The sequence below is a fragment of the Caretta caretta genome, chromosome 10, assembly GCF_965140235.1.
Source record: "Caretta caretta isolate rCarCar2 chromosome 10, rCarCar1.hap1, whole genome shotgun sequence".
In the NCBI taxonomy this organism is placed as follows: Eukaryota; Metazoa; Chordata; order Testudines; family Cheloniidae; genus Caretta; species Caretta caretta.
Window position 1 is genome coordinate 30020746 of NC_134215.1, and position 21397 is coordinate 30042142.

General features: G+C 44.5%; 1 protein-coding gene across 1 annotated transcript; it reads left to right on the forward strand.

The window, feature by feature from the left end:
* Positions 1–4128: 4128 nt before the first annotated feature.
* Positions 4129–18841, forward strand: EEF2KMT (eukaryotic elongation factor 2 lysine methyltransferase). Its single transcript, XM_048866390.2, has 8 exons — positions 4129–4405; positions 10009–10071; positions 13029–13109; positions 13366–13467; positions 13666–13799; positions 14445–14752; positions 17314–17463; positions 18174–18841. Exons 1-8 carry the CDS (start codon positions 4313–4315, stop codon positions 18272–18274), a joined length of 1032 nt encoding a protein of 343 aa, XP_048722347.2. The 5' UTR covers positions 4129–4312; the 3' UTR covers positions 18275–18841.
* Positions 18842–21397: the final 2556 nt, after the last annotated feature.

Here is a 21397-nt window from a genome sequence, read left to right on the forward strand (position 1 = left end):
GAAATAGAACTATTCAGTACCACAAAAACAGTTCCATCTTAGAAAATTACTTAGGCCCTGATCCTGCAAACACTGAAGTACATATATAACTTCATGCATGGGAATATTCTAACTGACTTCAACAAGACTATTCGTGTGAATAAATGTATGCACATGCTTAAGTATTTGCAGGACTGGACTCTTAGGACAAAATTCTGGCAATTACAGATTCTTTACAGTAACTAAGATAAAAGTTGTAGTTTGAACAATACAGAGACAAGCTGAGCATGGGATGTCATCTGTGAAAAATCCTGTTAACCTGAAGTCCATTCTATGGATGCAATTCTTTTTGGGTCACTTGAAAATTTCTCCCCAAAGGATATGAGAAACTCCCAAAACTCCTGTCTCCTTTTATTCAAAACGTGCTGAGGGTTGGAAATTCATCCCAACAAGCAGTTCTGAGGTGAGACATGACATATGGCAATGCCTGTGAGCATTTATATAACACAGATAGCAGTGCTCAGTATAAAAATACCATTCATCTTATTTGGGAATTGGCTATTGTACAAATGATCAGGGTTCAGCAAAGACCAAAGGGGAAGAGAAAGGAAAGGACAGAACCAAGGATGGAGTAAGAAAGAAAGAAAGAACATACTGATGGAGAGAAGTTATCGATGATGGATTACCAGCTTCATCCTGTTTGTTTCAATGTAGAATCTTGCACCTATTGATGCAAGAGCCTTCTCCTCTAATTTCTTACCAGCTGGAACAACTGCCCTTTTCCTCTGTCTCACCAATTCCATCCTTTTTCAAATAGCATCTTTTCCACACTTCTTTCTCCCTCTTGATATCGTTCTCCCTCTGCTACTCTGAAGCTCTCTTTTTGTATATAGCAATAAGTAATTCTGTAAATATGTCATTTATATTATGGTCGAGCACTGATTTTTGCAAAACATATCCATAAATGTTTCAGCTGTGGTTGAATTTCCAAGGGGAACAGTTTACATTTAGAGCAATAACATCCGTTTGCAACCCAGACACCACAGCATCCTACTAAGCATACAAAGACAAGAAAACAAAACTGATCAGAAATTGACTTCACAGAATTAAACTGATCAGCCTATTTTCATTGACCAAGCTAAATGTACTGAAAAAAGAAAAACAAAGCATGAAAATTGAAAACGATGTTTTTACTTCTTTGTTTTATTTAATCGATGTTCTTGTTTCAGTAATCCATGTTATTTTTAGAAACCAAGGGTGCTATTAATTATACTAATTAAAGTATTAATTTTGTACCTGAGTGTCCCTTCGTTAAGGCCTGATCCTGCAAAGTGCTTCACATGGACTTCAAAGGGGCTCCTCTCAGGAGCAAAGGTCCCTCATGCAGAGCTCCCTGCTAGATCTGGGCCTGAAGTTATAGGGGCAACCACGCAATGACTCCCAGCCATGATTTAACCACCAGGAACCTCTTCAGAATTTGGGTATGGAATGTTACCATGGGGTACCATAATGGGTCATCCCCAAATTCACAGGAGAGCTCCTTTTTCTCAGATGTTCCCAGTGTGTTGCAGAATAATTAGACAGTCCTGAATTTAATGTTCTCCAATTTTTCCAGTAATTAATAAACCTCAAACCCTCTCTCTCATTAACTTGTGTTAGGTGACAGGTTTGTCTCTCCTGCCAGGAGTTCCACGCACTCAGCTGTGACAGATGCTGTTATGTGGAATCCAGATATCGCTCACTGTGTGGAGATATTATGATGTGAGGCCATAAGCATTGGCCTGTGATGTAGATACCATGACATGGGATCCCAGAAACAGATAAAGTCATGTAGGAATGCAGGCAGCAGGCCATGAATGTGTGACATGAGAACATGGGCGCTGTGCAAAAAGACACAGAGCCATGCAGGGATGAAGGTGCCAGGCCATGACTTGTGACATGGGAATACGGAAGCCATGCCACAAGAACACAGAGCCACGCAGGGATGCAGGCACCAGGCCATCAAGTGTGACATGTGAACACTAGCATACAGTCATGCAGGAATACACGTGTAATGGCGACAGACCCCAGTCGTTGATGGGCGGGATTCTGGAGCTTAGTGCATGAGCCTCTACTGCATGAGCTAAAAGCCAACTGGCTGTTATTGAGTCTGCTCTACAGCCTTAGCTCTCTCTCTTTCTCATCTTGGTGCCAGTAGATGGGACAGAACACCACACTGAGGTGATGTGTGGGTTATATACTTCCCCTAGCTGAAACTAGGTTGAAATCCAGGACGAGCCCCCACTTGGAACACCGACAGACCCTGGTCGTCAGTAGGCGAGATCGAACACCACTAGATGGGACAGAAGACCACACCCAGGAGGTGTGTGGGTTACACAGGCACCAGGCCATCATGTGTGACATGGGAACAGAAGGCCACAGAGTCACGCAGGGATGCAGGTGCCACGCTGGGATATGTGACATGGGAACAAGACACAGAGCCACGCAGGGATCCAGGCCCCAGGCATCATGCATGACATGGGAACAGGAGGACACAGAGCTACGTAGGGACGCAGGTGCCAAGCATTATGTGTGACATGGGAACACGAGGACAGAGCCACGCAGGGATGCAGGCTCCAGGCGTCAGACAGGAACACAAGGACACAGAGCCATGCAGAGACGCAGGCTCCAGGCGTCACACATGACAGGGGAACATGAAGACACAGAGCCACACAGGGACGGAGGCTCCAGGCGTCACACATGATATGAGAACACAAGGACACAGAGCCAAGCAGGGACGGAGGCTCCAGGCGTCAAGCGTGACATGGGAACACGAGGACACAGAGCCATGCAGGGACGCAGGCTCCAGGCGTCACACATGACAGGGGAACATGAAGACACATAGCCACACAGGGACGGAGGCTCCAGGCGTCACACATGATATGAGAACACAAGGACACAGAGCCAAGCAGGGACGCAGGCTCCAGGCGTCAAGCGTGACATGGGAACACGAGGACACAGAGCCAAGCAAGCACGCAGGCTCCAGGCACCACACATGACATGGGAATACAAGGACACAGAGCCACACAGGGATGCAGGCTCTAGGCATCACACGTGATATGGGAACACGAGGACAGAGAGCCATGCAGGGATGCAGACACCAGGCATGACATAAGGAACACGAGGACACAGAGCCACGCAGGGACACAGGCGTCACGCGTGACATGGGAACATGAGGACACAGAGCCACGCAGGGACGCGGGTGACATGGGAAGACGAGGACACAGAGCCACGCAGGGACGCGGGTGACATGGGAAGACGAGGACACAGAGCCACGCAGGGACGCAGGCGCCAGGCCTGACATGGGAAGACGAGGACACAGAGCCACGCAGGGACGCAGGCGCCAGGCCTGACATGGGAAGACGAGGACACAGAGCCACGCAGGGACGCAGGCGCCAGGCCTGACATGGGAACACGAGGACACAGAGCCACGCAGGGACGCAGGCGCCAGGCCTGACATGGGAACTCGAGGACACAGAGCCACGCAGGGACGCAGGCGCCAGGCCTGACATGGGAACACGAGGACACAGAGCCACGCAGGGACGCAGGCGCCAGGCCTGACATGGGAACTCGAGGACACAGAGCCACGCAGGGACGCAGGCGCCAGGCCTGACATGGGAACACGAGGACACAGAGCCACGCAGGGACGCAGGCGCCAGGCCTGACATGGGAACACGAGGACACAGAGCCACGCAGGGACGCAGGCGCCAGGCCTGACATGGGAACTCGAGGACACAGAGCCACGCAGGGACGCAGGCGCCAGGCCTGACATGGGAACACGAGGACACAGAGCCACGCAGGGACGCAGGCGCCAGGCCTGACATGGGAACACGAGGACACAGAGCCACGCAGGGACGCAGGCGCCAGGCCTGACATGGGAACACGAGGACACAGAGCCACGCAGGGACGCAGGCGCCAGGCCTGACATGGGAACACGAGGACACAGAGCCACGCAGGGACGCAGGCGCCAGGCCTGACATGGGAACACCCGCACCCTGCAATGGGGACACAGAGCCAGGCTCCAGGCCGTGCCTTGGGGACACCCACGCCCCAGGGATCTGGTGAAACTGGCCGCATCGTCCCCAAAGCGAGGGGGGGGGGGGGGGCGGGGCGGCGACTGGTGCCACCCCTGCCTGGTCCGAGGCCTGGGCCGCAGCGGAGCCCGTGTCGCTCCCCGCCCCCGCAGGACGGGAGCGGGGGGGGTGTCTGCCCGGCAAGAGGCGATCACCCGAGGCCGGGGACGCGGCCTGCCCTGAGGGGACGGCGGGACCCGGCTGAGCCGGGCTAGGGAGCGATGGATCCCGCGGCGGAGGAAGCCCGGCACCTGGGGCTCCGCTTCCAGCGCGGCTTCCTGGCCGGCAGGCAGCTCGGCGCCTTCCCCTGGGCGGTGAGTAGGAGCCGGGCGCCCCGGCACCAGCCCGCGACCCGGGAGTGGATGGGGAGAGGCCGCTCGCTGCGGAGAGGGGGCGGCAGGGGCCGCGGGGAGGGGCTGCCTGGGGCGGGTCCATGTGAGGGGCGGGCGGCAGCTGGGTCAGCCTGGCCCCGGAGTCCAGGGCTACCCAGTCCTGGCCCCGGAGCCGCCCGGGCCTGGTGATCTGGGGCAGCCCAGTCCTGGCCCCAGGAGCCGCCCGGTGCCTGGGCTGGGTGATCCGGGGCCCATAGGTGCTGCTGCACCCCCTGACTTGAAGTGGTGTCCATTGTATACAGGGTTTACAGGTTGGTTCAATAGCTCTCAGCTCCCCCACTCTACACACTCTTCCAGCGCCCCTGTGTGGGGCTGCCCAGTCCTGGCCCCCAGCAGCAGCAGCCTCCCCCTTCTCTGACTCCTCTTACTGCGTTCGCCCGTGAAGAGTGCAGGGCTGGGGCGAGCCCGGCTAGCCAGAGCCCTGCTTGCCGGCTGTGCAGACACCTTAGCTGCCCGCTCTGCCAAGCCACCTCTGGCCTGCCGTGCCACTGGTACAACCTCAGGGCTGGAAGGGACCTCCGGAGGTCATCTAGTCCAATCCCCTGCTCAAAGCAGGACCAACCCCCACCAAATCACGATGTTCTGGAAATGGGCTGCCCCCTGATGGACCTGCAGCTCCCACCTGGTTTATTGCTACTGTTGGGAAAAGAAAATTAAATGATGTAAAAATTCTCATCTCATTCAGCAAAATAAGCTCCTTTCTCCTACTTGAGGTGAAGCTGGTGGGCTGTGATTTTGAGACCTGTCATCTTTGAAAAGTGATCCTGGTTTCAAAATCAGAAACAGTTCTGTGAGTAGGGGCACTAAAATGGCTTTTATAATGGGGCTGCCGAAAACCATTGAACAAAAGCCCTTTAGGTGCATTCAGTTGCTATTGTTACTGCAAGCTGGCCCTCCTGGTTGCTGTGCTCTGTGGGGTTGTTTTTTAGAGTTGGGAAATAGCCATACAAAAGTTGGGTTTTTTTAAGGTGTGCTGGTGTCACTAGTCCCAGCTGTTGTCCTAGCAGAGAGGAAGGATGGTCCAGGGATTAGGACACTTTTCAAGAATTTGGGAGACCTGGGTTCAATTCCCTGCTTTGCCACAGACTTCTTGCGTGATCTTAGTCAAATCACTCGGCGTCTCAATGGTGATAGTACTACCCTACCTCCTAGAGCTGTTACAAGCATAAATGCATTAAAGATTCTGAGGTGCTCATAAGTACTTAAAGTAAATTGGTGTGCATATCTCTGAGTTGAGGATTTTTTTCTAGTAATTTAGTGTTCTGAATGAGTTGATCATGAGACACTACACAACTGTCATCAACATCAACAGCTTTTCTCTTCGCTCCAAACACTGTTGATCACACTGAGCACTCATTGCATTGGACTGTTTGTACCTGGAAAAAGCCGACCAAACTCTGCTCACTATAGAAGTATATCTTAAGCAAATGTTATATGGGTATTTAAAAAAAGAAAAATACCCATTAAATTAAAAATGGAAAGAACCTGAAAGAAGTGCCTGGCACACCTGGATGTCTTAGGAAAAACTAGAACTGTACCAGTGAAACCAAGATATATGGTCACTATGTTTTTGCAGCTTGCTTGGACAGTCTGCCTATTCTTCCTCTTTTCAGCTTTGCTTTTATAGCATCTGAGGAATCTGCACCACAGAAAGGCCTGGGATTGTGAAACAGATTCTGTTGGATTCATGAGTGAAACAGCTCTGATTTCATTCCATAGAGGGCAGTGACATGCACACACTAGCCAACTCAATAGCCTTATTTTACTTTTTTAAACCTAGGGTATGTCTTCATTACCCGCTGAATTGGCGGGCAGCAATCGATACAGCAGGGATCGATTTATCGTGTCTAGTCTAGACACAAAAAATCGACCCCCCCCCAACACTCTCCTGTCAATTCCTGTACTCCAGCGCCGCGAGAGGCGCAGACGGAGTCGACGGGGGAGCAGCAGCAGTTGACTCACCGTGGTGAAGACACCACGGTAAGTCGATCTAAGTATGTCCACTTCAGCTATGTTATTCTTGTAGCTAAAGTCGCATAATTTAGATCGATCACCCCCCCCTCCCCCCCCCCAGTGTAGACCAGGGCAGAGAGAGAGAGAGTGTGCGTGTGTGTGTGTCGCCTCTTTGATCCCGTGGAGTTCTCCATAGGCCTATAAACAGTCAGATTTAAAAATTGTATTAAAGCTAATGTTAAAAAATTATATAGTACACAGGTTAGGAAAAGAGTGTCTGTACATCTGGGTATAGTTCATAGATTATCCACAAATACAAAGTTTATTTTAAAAGTCATAAGATACATATCGCGCATAATCAGCAATAACCCAAATGTAGATGAATATATTTAACAATACATTTTAGATATTAGCATCCAAGTATTCGGGTGCATCACTCATGAAAAGTTGTACAGAGAGTTGGTTGTGGAAAGCAAAATATACCAATGAGTGAAGATTGTCCCTCAGTAATTGAGAATTTAGGGTAGGTTGTCCATTAGAAAATACAATCCATCAAGGAAGTATTTCAGTTACTTTCCGATTTCACTTTTCATTGGCACTCCAGCTCATCTCTCCTGGTATTGCCGATGTCCAGTGATGTGTTCTTTGTAGATGTTCCTCGACCACCTGATGGCATCCAACACCATGAGTTGCCGCATCAGCTGGGCATAGCGCTGACTAATTCTGCATTCTCTCAACACTCGCTCGTTACTGGGGTCCCATCCGCCCCGGGCTCCGACGATCAGCACGTGTGTCTGAACCTGGTAACACTTAGCTCTCAAGCTTTCGGCCAGAGGGGTGTATTTTACTACTGTGATAAAGAACCATCTACACCAGAAGTACCTACTTAGGCAGACAGCTACTAAATTGTGTTACGCAAAATTCTTCAGTCTCTAAACTTTCTTTTGTATATGAGAGAGTACTGGCAAAATAAGCTTCTGTTTTTGATTGGCTCAATTGCTTGTGATAACATGTTTAAACTTATGTCCTGGACGTTTGTGAATTTAGCCTAATTTCAATGGTTGGTCCTTTTAGTATAGCTATTTTGGAATTCTTCACATTTATATTTTCAACCTGTTTAAATACTGACAGAAACATGTGCAAACTACTCCTTCTCAGCACTGAGTGAATCAACATTACCAACAACCAAATGTTTCTAACTTTAAGATGATTAAGTAATGTTCGGAGACCTGTTATCAGGTGTCATCCATGGCTCACCATTATAGTTTTCATGAAATTTAAGCCAAATTGTTGACCCTTTTTTTTTTCATTTAATAGTTCCCGTTATCTGTGGCTAAAGCACAGCAGCCAGACAGATTCAGAATAGTCATGTTTGTTGCAGGCACTAATACACTATTTTAGTGAACAATTTATTCACTTTCCATGATTATTCACTAGACCAACAAAACACTCAGAAAGTAAGGATTAGGCAATTTCTCGGGAAAGTTATATATAAATGTAGCCTTCACCTTTGAACACTGTGGACACAATTTGATCTGAAATATGCTTACAATTAACTTTGCTGGGAATAGTAATAATTACAAGATGTCTGATAGTAAATATGCATCTAAAATTTGTCTCGGGTCTCAACATTAACTATAAGGTATACAATCTAGAATATCCCCATATTTACAGATATTTAAAGTTTATCTAGTACACAGCAGAATTCAGAGGATATGGGCCCCATCATAGCTGAATAGTCTGATTTGTCAGAAAGTATTTAAGAAATATGCTACTGAGACCCAGAGATCTAAATCAACCCTTAGTTCACTGTGACAGACCTAAAGATGGGTTTGCTCCTGAACTCTGTGAGTAGGGGGGCTTAGATGACTCTAAGAGTTTGCAGTGTGAGACCATCATTAAGGCTAAAGATTCTTCCAACAAATCCTAGGAGCTGCCACATCAGATATTGAGATTTGAAGTGAAAAGTTGTCAGGGCACTTTCATAGTCTCCTTACTTTTATTTTGTAGATGACAGAAAAAAGGTAAATTAAGTATAGTATCCTCACAGAAGGGCACAAAACATAGGATTCATGTTGTTCTGCCATCTATCATCAGAATGAAGAGACAGGAAAAATCCAGATGTGTCTTAAGAATTTTCCTTTCCATTTCCGTTATTTGACATAGAGAAGGAGGAGATGCAAACCTTGGGACCTGTTCAGCACATGCATGGGCCAGATGATCAAGCAATGTAAATCAGTTTTAACTCTATTGATTTCAGTGTAGCTAGTTTATACCAGGCAACAATCTGGCCCCATATACCTCAGTAGTGACTCCAAATATTAAAACTAAAGATTGTTGACTGCAGTGATTCTGCAACAAAATCCCTCAATTTACAAGCTAATTCCACAGTACAAATAATGCTCATTCGGAGGATTTTTTTTCTTTCCTAAAATGGCTGTGCTTCATGGTCTAATTCATCTGTTCATAGCATCGGTATTAGAGCAAAGCTAATTTCAGAAAATCAATTCACCATAGAATATTTGCAGTATGTTCAGAATGGTGCTTTGGCAGCTCCTGTTATGAGTTTATTAGTATAGAATAAAGAATGCCTGAGTTTAGCAGACAGTGGGTGTCACCACTCATTCCTCTTGAACCCTCTGTGTTTCAGTTGCAATGTGCTGTAGTGTCACTTTTCAGACATCAGCCTCAATATACATTGACCCTTTTGCAGTAAAGTAAGTTTTTTCTCAGAACAATTTCCCTGTAGGAGGATTTGCAGTTTACAGACCGCAGTGTTTTGAAACAATTCAGGACATCTGTTTACTTCACTATCTAGTGAGTTTTACTACTGTTGATTTCACCATTTATACGTTCCTCTGTGAACCATTTTCTCAGCATTTCAACCACTAATGAAGGGCCAAAAACCCACTTGCCTTACTTGCCTTATTTACACAAATGGTCCCATGGACTTCAGTGGAACTAGTCATCTGAGTAAGGTGAGCAGGTTTGGCTAGAAATGGATCAATGAAAAAAGGCTGAAGAAATATAACTGGCCACTGAGGTTATATTGAAACAGCACTCTTGGTTATAAGATTTCTGTTAAAGACAATTAATGCAATAAATCTATGTGGGGGATATAGTGTCTAGCAACAGGCAGATTTTGTTCTTACTTCGATGCCAAGATTTCCAATGTCTGGAGAGATACTCAGCTCTCCTCTTGGAGAAGGGAAGATTTAATATTTCTCACCTCATTGGGGTGGGAGCTTTGTACATTAGTGTGGGAGGGCTGACTGATTAGTCATCTGGTCTTCACCTTTGTTTTTTACTTTCCTCATTCAATTAATAATAATTATGTATTTGTATTGCAGTAGCAGCTATATACATTATAGATTATGTTAATATTATGGCTTACAGAAGGCTCTTTATTACTTCTTTATTTCCTACCATCTGGGTGTGATTTATTTATTTTTAATCACAAAGCAAGTAACATACTCTGTTAAAGGAGTTTTCACCAGTTTGTGGTGTTCACACGTGGTAATGGAATAGCATCCTGGAATATTTCTCAACTTTTTTCCCCTCCTTTTGTGTAGGAACTTGAAAAAAAATTAAAGAGTTCATCAGATGCCTTGCTACTACTGGATATTTTGCAGAAGGTAAAATATGTTATTTTAATATAATCAGATTTCAATACATATCATAGAACAGACTAGAACTATTCTAAAGATACGATGCCACCTAGTGTAATGAAAACTATTGCATCGTATTCTTTTTAAATTGTATTTAAAAAACAGTAAGGGAGTCAGATCTAATACTAATCTCTGTGTTTACCAATAGAATAGCAGATTTTCTTTTATTCATGTTATGTAACTATCCTTCATAGACAAGGGAGTTGGAACACAAGAAACCCATGTTTTTATTTATTTTGAAATTTGAGAAATGGTTAGAGACTGTAGTGTTCATGCAAAATGTCAAACACTGAATTTCCCTATTGATTCATAGAGGCAATATAGTGAGAGGTGCAGCAGTATAAACTTCCCAGAATACTCCGCCAGTGTGCTTTAACCTTGACGTGAGGGGCCATCTCTAAGGATAAGAGGGTTAATTCACTCTCCATTCCCATTCAGTCCTTTGCTGCGTCTGAGGCTACAATAAGAATGCCAGCTAGTACCAGTTTAGGGGCGTGGGATGGGTTGTGATGTGAATTCTGTTCAGTAGGTCTTGGGCTGAGACCATTGTCTCCTTTCCCATGAGTAGGGTCCTACCAAATTCACGGTCCATTTTAGTCAATTTCACAGTCATAGGATTTTTAAAATAGTAACTTTCATGATTTCAGCTATTTAAATCTGAAATTTCACAGTGTTGTAATTGTAGGGGTCCGGGGGTGGGGGGTTGCAAGATTATTATAGGGGGGGTGCAGTACTGCTACCTTTACTTCTGTGTTGCTCCTGCTGGTGGCTCTGCCTTCAGAGCTGGGCAGCTGGAGAGAGGTGGCTGCTGACTGGGAGCCAGGGTCTGAAGGCAGAGCCTCCGCCAGCAGCAGTGCAGAAGTAAGGATTAGGGATGTAAATAGCATTTTAAAAAATAACCATTTAAACTATTAAAATTGTATCAGCGAAGGTTTAACTGTTAATGAGTTCACAACATAGGTGCAGGAACTAGGGGTGTGGGGGCTGCTGCAGCATTCCCACATTTTACCCAGGGTCCCAGCTGCCAGCCCCGCACCCGTGAGTTGGCCCCTGGGGGTCCCAGGGCTCCAGCCCCGCACCTGCCCCCACCTGTGGCCCCGGCCTCATCCCTCTTACTGTTTACTGAATACATTATTGGTAAGACTAATGCTTATCAGTTAACCGGTAACATTTTACATCCCTAGTAAAGATGGCATGGTATGGTATTGCCACCCTTACATCTGCACTGCTGCTGGCAGGGCGCTGCCTTCAGAGCTGGGCACCTGGCCAACAGCCACCCCCTCTGGCCGCCCTGCTCCGAAAGCATCACAGAAGTAAGGGTGGCAATATCACAACCCCCCTAAGCTAACCTTCTGACCACCCCCCTGCAATTCCCTTTTGGGTCAGGACTCCCAATTTGAGAAATGCTGGTCTCTCCCATGAAATCTGTATAGTATAGGGTAAAAGCACACAAAAGACCAGATTTCACAGAGGGAGACCAGATTTCACGGTCCATGATGTGTTTTTCATGGCCGTGAATTTGGGAGGGCCTTACTCATGAGTGATAAACAGTTGTGATATCTTCTAGCACTGGCTGGATCTGAACTGGCAACCTGGAAGTGAAAGGCTGTTCATCTCTCTCCCAAATCTGTGAGATTGCTAGTCTCCCACAGTCGCCTTTTAATTTAAATCGGAACATACAAAAAGGCAGTAATTGCTTTCAGTGGGCTTGTGCCCTCTGATCAGTTGCATTAAAACAGTTACAACTCTGTCTTATTTTTTTAACTATCAAGTATTGGGCTTTTAAAGCTGGTGGAAAGTTTTCAAAATAGCAATTAATTTTCAATACAAAAAAATAAAGAAAAAGCTCTAACTTCAATTTTTCTTACAGGCTGTTTGTGACATATATTGTCTATTGACTGATAGTGTGTCTTCGTGTGTATGGAAATAGGGTACTACATCCTCACGTGTGGTACAAATACTGGGAACACGAAGCTACTCCCATTTCCTGTCTATCACGTGATTGCAGTTCACTCCCTACTTGCTTCATAAAGGATAGAATATCAAGTACTTCTCCACAGTCTTTAGTATCAAATTCTTGTCATATTGTCACAGTGAACACCTCCTTCTGAACAAAAGTGTGTTCCCAACTGTGGGGCACAATGGGTCTCAAGTCCTGTGTACTGATCGCCTTCCACATGTGGAACCCCTGACTGAGATGCCCACATGTAGGGAGAGCACAGCTTTGGAGTCAGGGTCCATCATGCCTAGCCGAGTGCAGAATTCAGCCTAGGCCACTTATATAAAGGGAACTGTAACTATTAAGAGTAAATTAAGGGACCTAATTCACCATAACATAGTTGTTGGGGCTAATTGAAGAGCTGAACTGACCTAACTTGCCAACTTTTCATTTGCTGGAGGACCAGTGTGACTAACCCTTTCTCAGTGAACATTGCCTTGATTCAAAACAAAGGGTAGACATGTGTGGGGAGAGTCTCTTTCCTGAGTCCAGGATGGAGCTAGAGTGAGTATATGTACACAAGCTGGGAATGGCTCCCAGCTCCAAGTGTAGATGGAGCAGTCCTGTTTATTTATTTATAGGGATGGGGCCTGGAAGAAAAATGAGAGGAAAGAGCCACTCAGACTCATTTTCCTTTTAATTTTACTGTTTATTTTTGGGGGTCAAAGTAGAGGATGTGTGGCTCCCTCACATCTGTGACCGGCTGGGGGTACCAGAATTCACTGCAGGAATGTACATGGAATTTGTTTTTCCAGTTGAGTTATCAAATAGCTTAGCTGCAAATTGAAATCACCCAGCATTCCCAAGGTACAAAGTGAACCGAGCAAATTGGTAGCTATCTTTTCCTCCCCTGTTCCTTCAGTGCCTCTAATAAAATCCTCACCTGGTAGCTGGTTGGTCTGCAGGTGTTGTTTTATCATTTCAGACTATTCTTCACCCCTTATGCCTGAAATATCCCCCTTCCTTGAAGTACAGAAGATGCTTCATATCTGAACTCATTAAAAAGGTAGTGTTGGGATTATATATTGCTTGGCACTCTTTTTCCATTCAACCTGTTATTAAAAGTAACTTGAAAATATGTTTTTTGCAGTATTGGCCCAGGCTCGGCTGATCATTTGTTATAACAAAAATTAGCATTAAATGCATATGTTATGGTTAAAGATGGAATAAATGGTATTTGACTATGTGTTCATTGCCTGTGTTTCGTTAATAATATCTGGAGATCTGAAGTTCTTCACTGATCTCTCTTCTCTTTCCCACAGCATGAGTCCGTAGCAACCGAACCCCTGGATGAATTGTATGATGTACTAGCAGATATTTTAAATAAAGAAGAATCTACCAACTGTTATAAAAGCTACTTACTGGTAAAAGCTAATATCATCTTCATGGTTATATGTCCTTTTTTATCGTTTAAACTGAGCCATAACTGGTTTAAAAATAAAACCCAGAAACCCCAAGTGTAAAATACTTCTTACCTTCTCCCAGACGCTAATGTTGATTTAAAATTGTGAAATGTGGTGGCCATGCCAATGCATCTTTCTTTCCCTGCGTGTGTTTTCTAGCCCACAGGAGACTCTGTTACACTTTCTGAGACGGTGGCAATAATCTCACAGGGAACCACAGGACTAGTCACGTGGGATGCTGCTCTTTATCTTGCTGAATGGGCAATAGAGAATTCTGCCATTTTCAATAACAGGTAATGGAGCTCTAGTTACATGAAATCACAGCTAGAAAACTGGGGGAACAGAGTTAACTTAAATGTTTTCATTCATATTATAAATGAGTTACATGACAGTAGTTTGACATTATACTGTATATGCCCCTAATATAACTAAGAACTGTAACAATGCATATTTTTAAAATCCTAGACAAAAACTCCAACTCAGGTATCCATAACCCTCAGGGGAGAGGGGGGGAGTATAAATTTCCCTTGTCCAAAACACTTTTAAATCATCAAGTAATAAGGAAATCATAAAATACTTGGCAGTCCAAGGAGGTATAACTAGGAGGATAGTATGAAATTTAACAAGATAACATTTTAGTCTGGATATATGCATAATATACCGCAGGGCACAGTCCTGTATTGGTCCCCAGGAGATGTTAATTTTATTCATATTTTCACTCTCTAATTGCTATTATTATAATTGAATCCTAATTATTTTTCATTCCTGATACTTATTTGAAGCAAAGACTGGAATCTGGGTAGTTTATTCAAGAATCACTGAAATCATTTACAGCTAGTTTCGCTCTTAGGTGCATACATTTCTATTGGTTTTGATTCCGTAACTGAATCTTGTCTAGATCCATGTGTAAATACTGATTTTAATCCATTAACCTTCAGGACTGTCTTGGAATTAGGAAGTGGGATTGGCCTCACAGGAATTGCAATCTGTAAAACCTGTAATCCTAAGGCATATGTGTTTAGTGACTACCATCACTGTGTTCTTGAGCAACTGAGAGAAAACATCCATTTAAATGGCTTTGTTCTGGAGTCTGAAACTGAGAATCACACCAAAATGCAATCCCAAAGCCAGAGGGCAGAAGTGATGGATTTACAAGGACCAAAAATAACAGTTGCAGAACTTGACTGGGATTCTGTTGCAGAGGAACAACTTTCAGAGCTTCAAGCTGATGTTGTCATTGCAGCAGGTACAGTACATTTCTGATCGCATCTCACTGTGATGAAATAACAATAGAAATGCAAAAATAATAATTACTGAACTTTATTCAGTCAAGATGACTGGTCAGTCAACTGCAAATTCTGAAATGTGAGGGGTGTAATTCTGCCTTATTTTACCATTCTGTCTTCATCTCAATATTCAGTGGTTGTTTACTCATCCTTGAAAAGCAATTTATTTCTCTTTTGTCACTTCTTCTGTTTTAAAATTGGAGGTGAATTCCACGTTTCCAGAGCACCGCTGGCTGGCACTCTCAACAAGGATAGTGCATATTAAAGAAATTTTACTTTTACAGCACTTGCTCATCTGATAATGTTAAGGAGTTTAATAGTAAATCTAATAATACTAAGTCTAACAATACTAGGGGCTTGTCTAGACAAAGTGTGTGGCAAGCGGGGGTGTAAATCTACAACATGCACTTACTGTGTCCCTACTACCACACACTAAAAGTTCCCAAGTGAGCTTTGATGTACCCCGGTTTCAAAGTCAAATACAGCGAAGTGAACTACAGAACTTTTAATGTGTGGTAGCAAAGTCCACATGGCTAGAGGGCAGCACACTCTGTGCAATGTAGAGTCACATGTCACCTTGCCACACACCAACTGTTCTTCTAGACAAGCTCCAGAGCTGCACAGATGTAGCTGAAGGCAGAATTTCAGCCCATTTTTTGGGTGTGTGTGAACTAAGCAAGCTGCTTAAGAGTTCAGGTGAGGTGCTGAAAGGTGTGTGAGGACTGATACAATGTATCACGTGTAGACCATTAGCCATAAAAAGATGTTTATTCCATAAAATTAATGATCATAGATATCTAATCTATTACACGGGGCTCTGAAAACAGCCTAACTTGAGCTCATAAAAACAAGGAAATTTAAAGTTTAGGATAAAGTGTTATGCTCGGTATGTCTAGATAGCACAGTTCATATTTTTATTAGGTTAAATCCAGTGTAACTGATCTCTTTGACCATTGGCCCATACACAGGTCTTGGCTTTTGGATGCCCTAGTTGTACATCACAGGGATTACACTGAAATGACCAACTCCTGAACATCAGGGCTCATAACTGAAAGACCAGTAGAAAATTGCAGAATCAGAATGTTAATTTGTGAGATTGACACTTGTGATACTTCAAGGGGCAGTTTTTACATTGTTTCATCAGGGTTTCCACCCTTAGAAATTATTCCAGAATCAACCAACTGTAATTTAACTCCTGGCCTTTGCAATGAGGTGTTGCAATGTGAGCTGCTTTCAATTCAGTTGCAACCTGAGAAGGCCAAATCTGTAAAATCCACATGTGCAGACCATTTTTCCCCCTTCACCAGCACTCTGCATAGTAGTAAGGGTTAAATATCCTTTGCAGGATCAGGACCTAATTTTCTTTTTACTTATTTGTGCACCAGCTTCACTGAAGGGCAATTCAGTAAAGTGGAGAGGTCTGTTTAAAAAAACACTTCTTAAAAATCCTTTGATAGTTGGAATCTGGAGTGAACCTCTTCACCCACCAGCATTAAAGCAATCTTTAAAACAGGTTGTGATAATCCATCCGTACCAGCACTCTCTCGCGCCTCAGGTACGCACACTTGCAGGCCCCACCAGCCACCACAGCAGTTCTTTCAACCCAATGCCACTCCAGTCAAGGCTCTTCTATCGGTTCACAGGGTTATCACCTCACCCCGCCCAAACATCAACAGAAAGTCCATGAGGAATAACATGAAACAGCCTCATGTGATTCCTTTTCACCCACTGTTTGTCCCAGCCTTTCCGCAGACTTCTACTCTTCTTCTCCCTGAAGGGAGGACGCTAGCTCTTTGATAGGCCCAGGGCCTTTGCTTCCTGGCATCTTCTTATCAAAATAAACCTTTAATAGTCTTTGCCATCCAACACAAACTCCTAAAAGCTCAGACGTGCCAGAACCCCTTATCCAGACAGGTCTATCTCTAGTGCCAAGGAGAACTAGCTAAATCCTGCTTCTTTTATATTATCTTCTCAGGCCAGGTCTACGCTACAGACCTAGGTCAGTATAACTACATCGCTCTAGGGTGTGAAAAATCCACACCCCTGAGCAACGTAGTTATACCAACCCACTCCCCCGCTGTAGACAGTGCTATGTCAACAGGAAAGCTTCTGCCGTCAACATAACTACTGCCTTTCAGGAAGGTGGATTAACTACGCTGATGGGAGACGCTTTCCCATTGCCATAGGAGTGTCTTCACTGAAGAGCTACAGCAATGCAGCTGCACCAGTGCAGCGTTTTAAGTATAGGCCTACCCTCAGTCTCCACCCCAGCTGAGTGTAATAAATGACTCGTCAGTCACAGGTACATTCCCTCTGGTCTACATGGGCTCCCCTGAGGAGCTGGTCCCTAGTCATAGGGGCTGGTCCTGGTTCCCTTTTTAAAGGGCCATGTTCCCATAATACAGGTCAAATTCTCATCTTAAATTACTTGACCGTGCCTCCATTTAATCCTTTTATTTTGTATTTTTAGTCTGCTTTTTGTTTTGTTTATAAATATACAAACCCTTTCCTTTTTATGTAGATGTGGTGTATGATCCCCAGGTAACTTTATCCCTTATCGGTGTCCTGCAGCAACTTTCCATTTCCAAAACTGTTGGAAAACCACCTGAGATCTACATTGCCTTCACAGTTCGTAATCCAGACACTTATCACCTCTTCCAGACTGAACTCGGTAAGAGTTATGCTGTATATATGCCATGATAGGTTTGGACTTCTTCCCAGTTACTTAATCTTGTTACAGAGCTGAAGACAGCAATCTTTGATGGTGGGCATTGCTTTAGTTAAGGTTCCAATACACCAGCTGAATCCTGTGGGGTCTGAATAGGAGAAATGATCTGCCCCCCATAGAGCTGATTTCAGGAATGGGGCCTCTTTTTACTGTGTCCTAATGAGACTAATATTTGCTACATTGCCTCCTCAGAATGAATTGCAAGCTTGGTGACCGCTAGCCAAGCAGATAATGAGGGTTAATAATAACAGTAAATAATCATCTGTGCTCTAATGTTGTACAGGTAACATTCCAGCTGAACCCTAAAACTGAGGCTTTGACCATATAGACAGGGTCATATACAATTAAATTGTGGGCAGGGGGAGGGAGATGTTTGGGATTTCCCTCACAGCATCCTCAAAATCTAGACTTCTACAGAATACAAGCTGGATGTTTGGTCCTTCAGAAGTGGGTAATTAATAAAATGATGCTGAATATATGGCACAAGCATGTAATAGAAATCTCTTTAAATTACTTACCGTGAATATTTGTGTCTCTTGCTTTCACCGCCTACTAATGATCCATTATTACAAGATTTGGCACACGGTAGTATGTATGTTTTGTATTTTACTAAGCAAAAGAGTGATTGTTATTATTTCTGTTTCTCTCTCCAGATAAAGTTGGGATCGGATGGCAGGTTGTTCCTATTCACACAAAGAACCTTTTCCTATATGACCTGCATTCAAACATAACTCTTCTAAAATTACTTGCGTAGACTTTGTAAATCCAATATTACTACTAGACATTTTGACAGACTAAGCATAAGATCTATCATGATCATGACAATGACCTTGAATTCTGGACATGTACTTGAGTGGCAGACTCAGAAAGCAAGTTTAAGCTCTGTACGTTGTCAGTGTGTTTTAGGCCCCAATGCTGCAATTGATAGTGGGTGAGTGGACAGCCTCTCCTGTGTGCAGCCCTGCTGCCTCCAGTGTGATTCCTTGGGAGTCCATAGGTTGTCAGGTGCAGGAATGGGGCCTCATTCAGACTGAGATTTTATTCTTCCAGAGGGCACAAGGAAGTAAACTGTAGTGATTCTATGGTGGTGTGATATGCACACATTAGAAATAAGTTTTGTGACACCAAAAACAATGACTCTCTTCCCGGCATGGTGAAATAGAGCAATGAACAATTTAAGTTTATATATTAAAGAATAATTTATATTTGCTATTGTTTTTGAGCCATGATCTGTTCGTTCAGACTTTCTGCAGTGCTTGTCTTCCTGTCACAACTTGAATAATAGAATAGCTACAATAAATGCATTGCTGTTTATACAGTGCCATAGGTTTGCCTGGTTTGAAATATAAGTCAGGGCGTCAGATTCTGATGTAAATCAGAACTAGCTCCTATTTTACACTGGTGGACATGTGATCAGAATCTAGCCCTGGGGCTCAGTCCTGTGCGGCATGGTGTTCTCTTGGGAAACACGGAGCAGCATCAGCTCTCACTGAAGTTGATGAGTTTTAGGCTGTTCAGCAACTTGGAGCTTCAAGCCACATATTAGACATAACACACCTGAGGAGTCAAACAAACAGCAGGGGATGGGGGAAAAAGAAGGGCAGGGTTTGAATAGAGTCAGAGCCATTTATTTGTTTTGTTGTAGGTGTGTCATAGTGGTTCCAGTTGGGGATGGGAAGGAAAGTTAGAGCAGGGTGGGAATGGAGTAAGTTTGGCTATAGAAGGCCAATTGGAAGCAGGAGTTCTAAACATGGGCTATGCAGGAAAGTGAGAATATTTTGCCCATGAGAAGATGGAGACTGTGCCAGACTCGTGGGGAGAGGGGCACAGGGGGGGTTAACATGACTGAGGGGCAGGTAGGTCTATCTTTGGAAGTATCCTATTTTAAAATTCTATGATCATATAGACAATAAGAAGATCCCATTTCCTTTGCACCACACCAGAAGATGGACAGATAGTGGACTCAGTGAGCCTCCTCCTGCTAATGGGAACTAGGTCAAAAGAATACATTTTCAGCAGGGAACACTTAAACACATACAAAATTTAAGTGCCAACAATATATTTCCCTCCACTACCCAGCCTCCCAAATCTGCTGCTCCCAAGGAGAAAAGACAGACCCTTCAGCATTCCCTAAAGATCACCAAACATGGGCTACATGGGTCTCAGGGGAAGGAGCAAATTCCAAAAGCAACAGCCCCTCCTGGAGAATGCCCTCCAGCAGCACTCAGAGGGTCCATTTAGGATCAAGACCCCGTTGTGTTAGGTGCTGTACAAAATTTTACAACAAAAATATTTAAAAATCTATTCAACCTTTGCGTCTCTTCCAGGACCAGCGTTGCAGGTTCAGCAATTCCCCTCCTGTCGCAGATGGCATCGCAAATATGGGGTAAAGAACGAAGCACCTTTCCCCACCAGCAGGCGTAAGACATGCCTTCTCCCATTGTCATGGAAACCAAAACCCTCAACAAGGGATTCAGCAGATAGCATTTCAGTTCCATTTTAAATATTTACTGTCCTGAGAATGGTTACAGTGACTGCACCTCAGGGAATTCTCTTGTGATTAATTACGGCTTTTAAGATCCTTGATTGCTGGCAATGGCTTCACCTCAGCCCTGGTCTACAAGAGGGCGGGGGATAGATCTAAGTTACGCAACTTCAGCTACGTGAGTAACGTAGCTGAAGTCAATGTACTTAGATCGACTTACCGTGGTGTCTTCACTGCAGTGAGTCGACTGCTGCCACTCCCCCATCGGCTCTGCCTGCGCCTCTGGTGGCACTGGAGTACAGGAGTCAATGAGAGTGCTCGGGGGTCGATTTATCACGTCTAGACTAGACACGCTAAATCAATCCCCGCTGGATCGATCACTGTCCGCCGATCTGGCAGGTAGTGAAGACATACCCTCAGAAAGCTGTTTACGCTCCTTTCTCAAAATTTAAGCTGATATGCACAGATGGAAAGTTGAATCCAGGAAGGAGATAAAAGGGGATAAAACATATCACTGAGTGGGGCAGTAAACACTTATCTTCAAGCTCTCTCACACCCCAAATTTAAAATCAGCTTTGCTGTTGTCTATCATGCTGGGACCTTCTATTGGAAATCCCCATCTGGAATCTTTCACCACTACATTCTCTCAAAAAGAAAACACTGACAAATGGAGGACATGAATGATATGAAGAAACATTTCGCCCTTGACACTTTTTTCTTTTTAAAATAAAGTATGTATCAACTCCACCCAGACTCTAATCTTCCACACTTCAGGATACTGATATATATATATATGCACATATACCGGCAAACAAACACCAACAGGAAGAGTGCTTGAGCCTGTTTGTAGGAAGAGACATTCCAAACCTGGAAGAGAAAACCATTTGAAGACCTGGCCAGAGGGCCAAGTCAGGAGGGACACTAGTTCCGGGAGCGAGAGGCCCTGCAGAGCTGAGAGAGAGAGGAGTGACAGTGTGCAACTGCAGGAAGGGACGTCGACCTTATGAGCTAATCTCTAGAGTGGCCAGAACCAGGCACCATCCCTGTGCTGAGTGGACCACCCTATCACAAGGCTTAACCTATTTCATTTTTACATCAGAGAAAATAGGATATTCCCATCACTCTAGGCAAAATTCTGGTTTTAAGTTGCGTATATTGGGTCTTCAATGACACTTTGTCTTTATTGACTCAAATGCTCCATCCATTCATTGGAATCAGTTTTCGATGGAGACTCTCCAATCTGCAGGGCTGTTTCACTGACAGGAGGGTGAAGATGGAGGGAAGTCATTTTTTTCTTGTTCCAATTCCATAAATACCGTCTCTGACTTTTTCCTTATTCCCCATCACCTACATCAATACTCATCTTCAGGAACCAGGCCAAAGACCACTGAA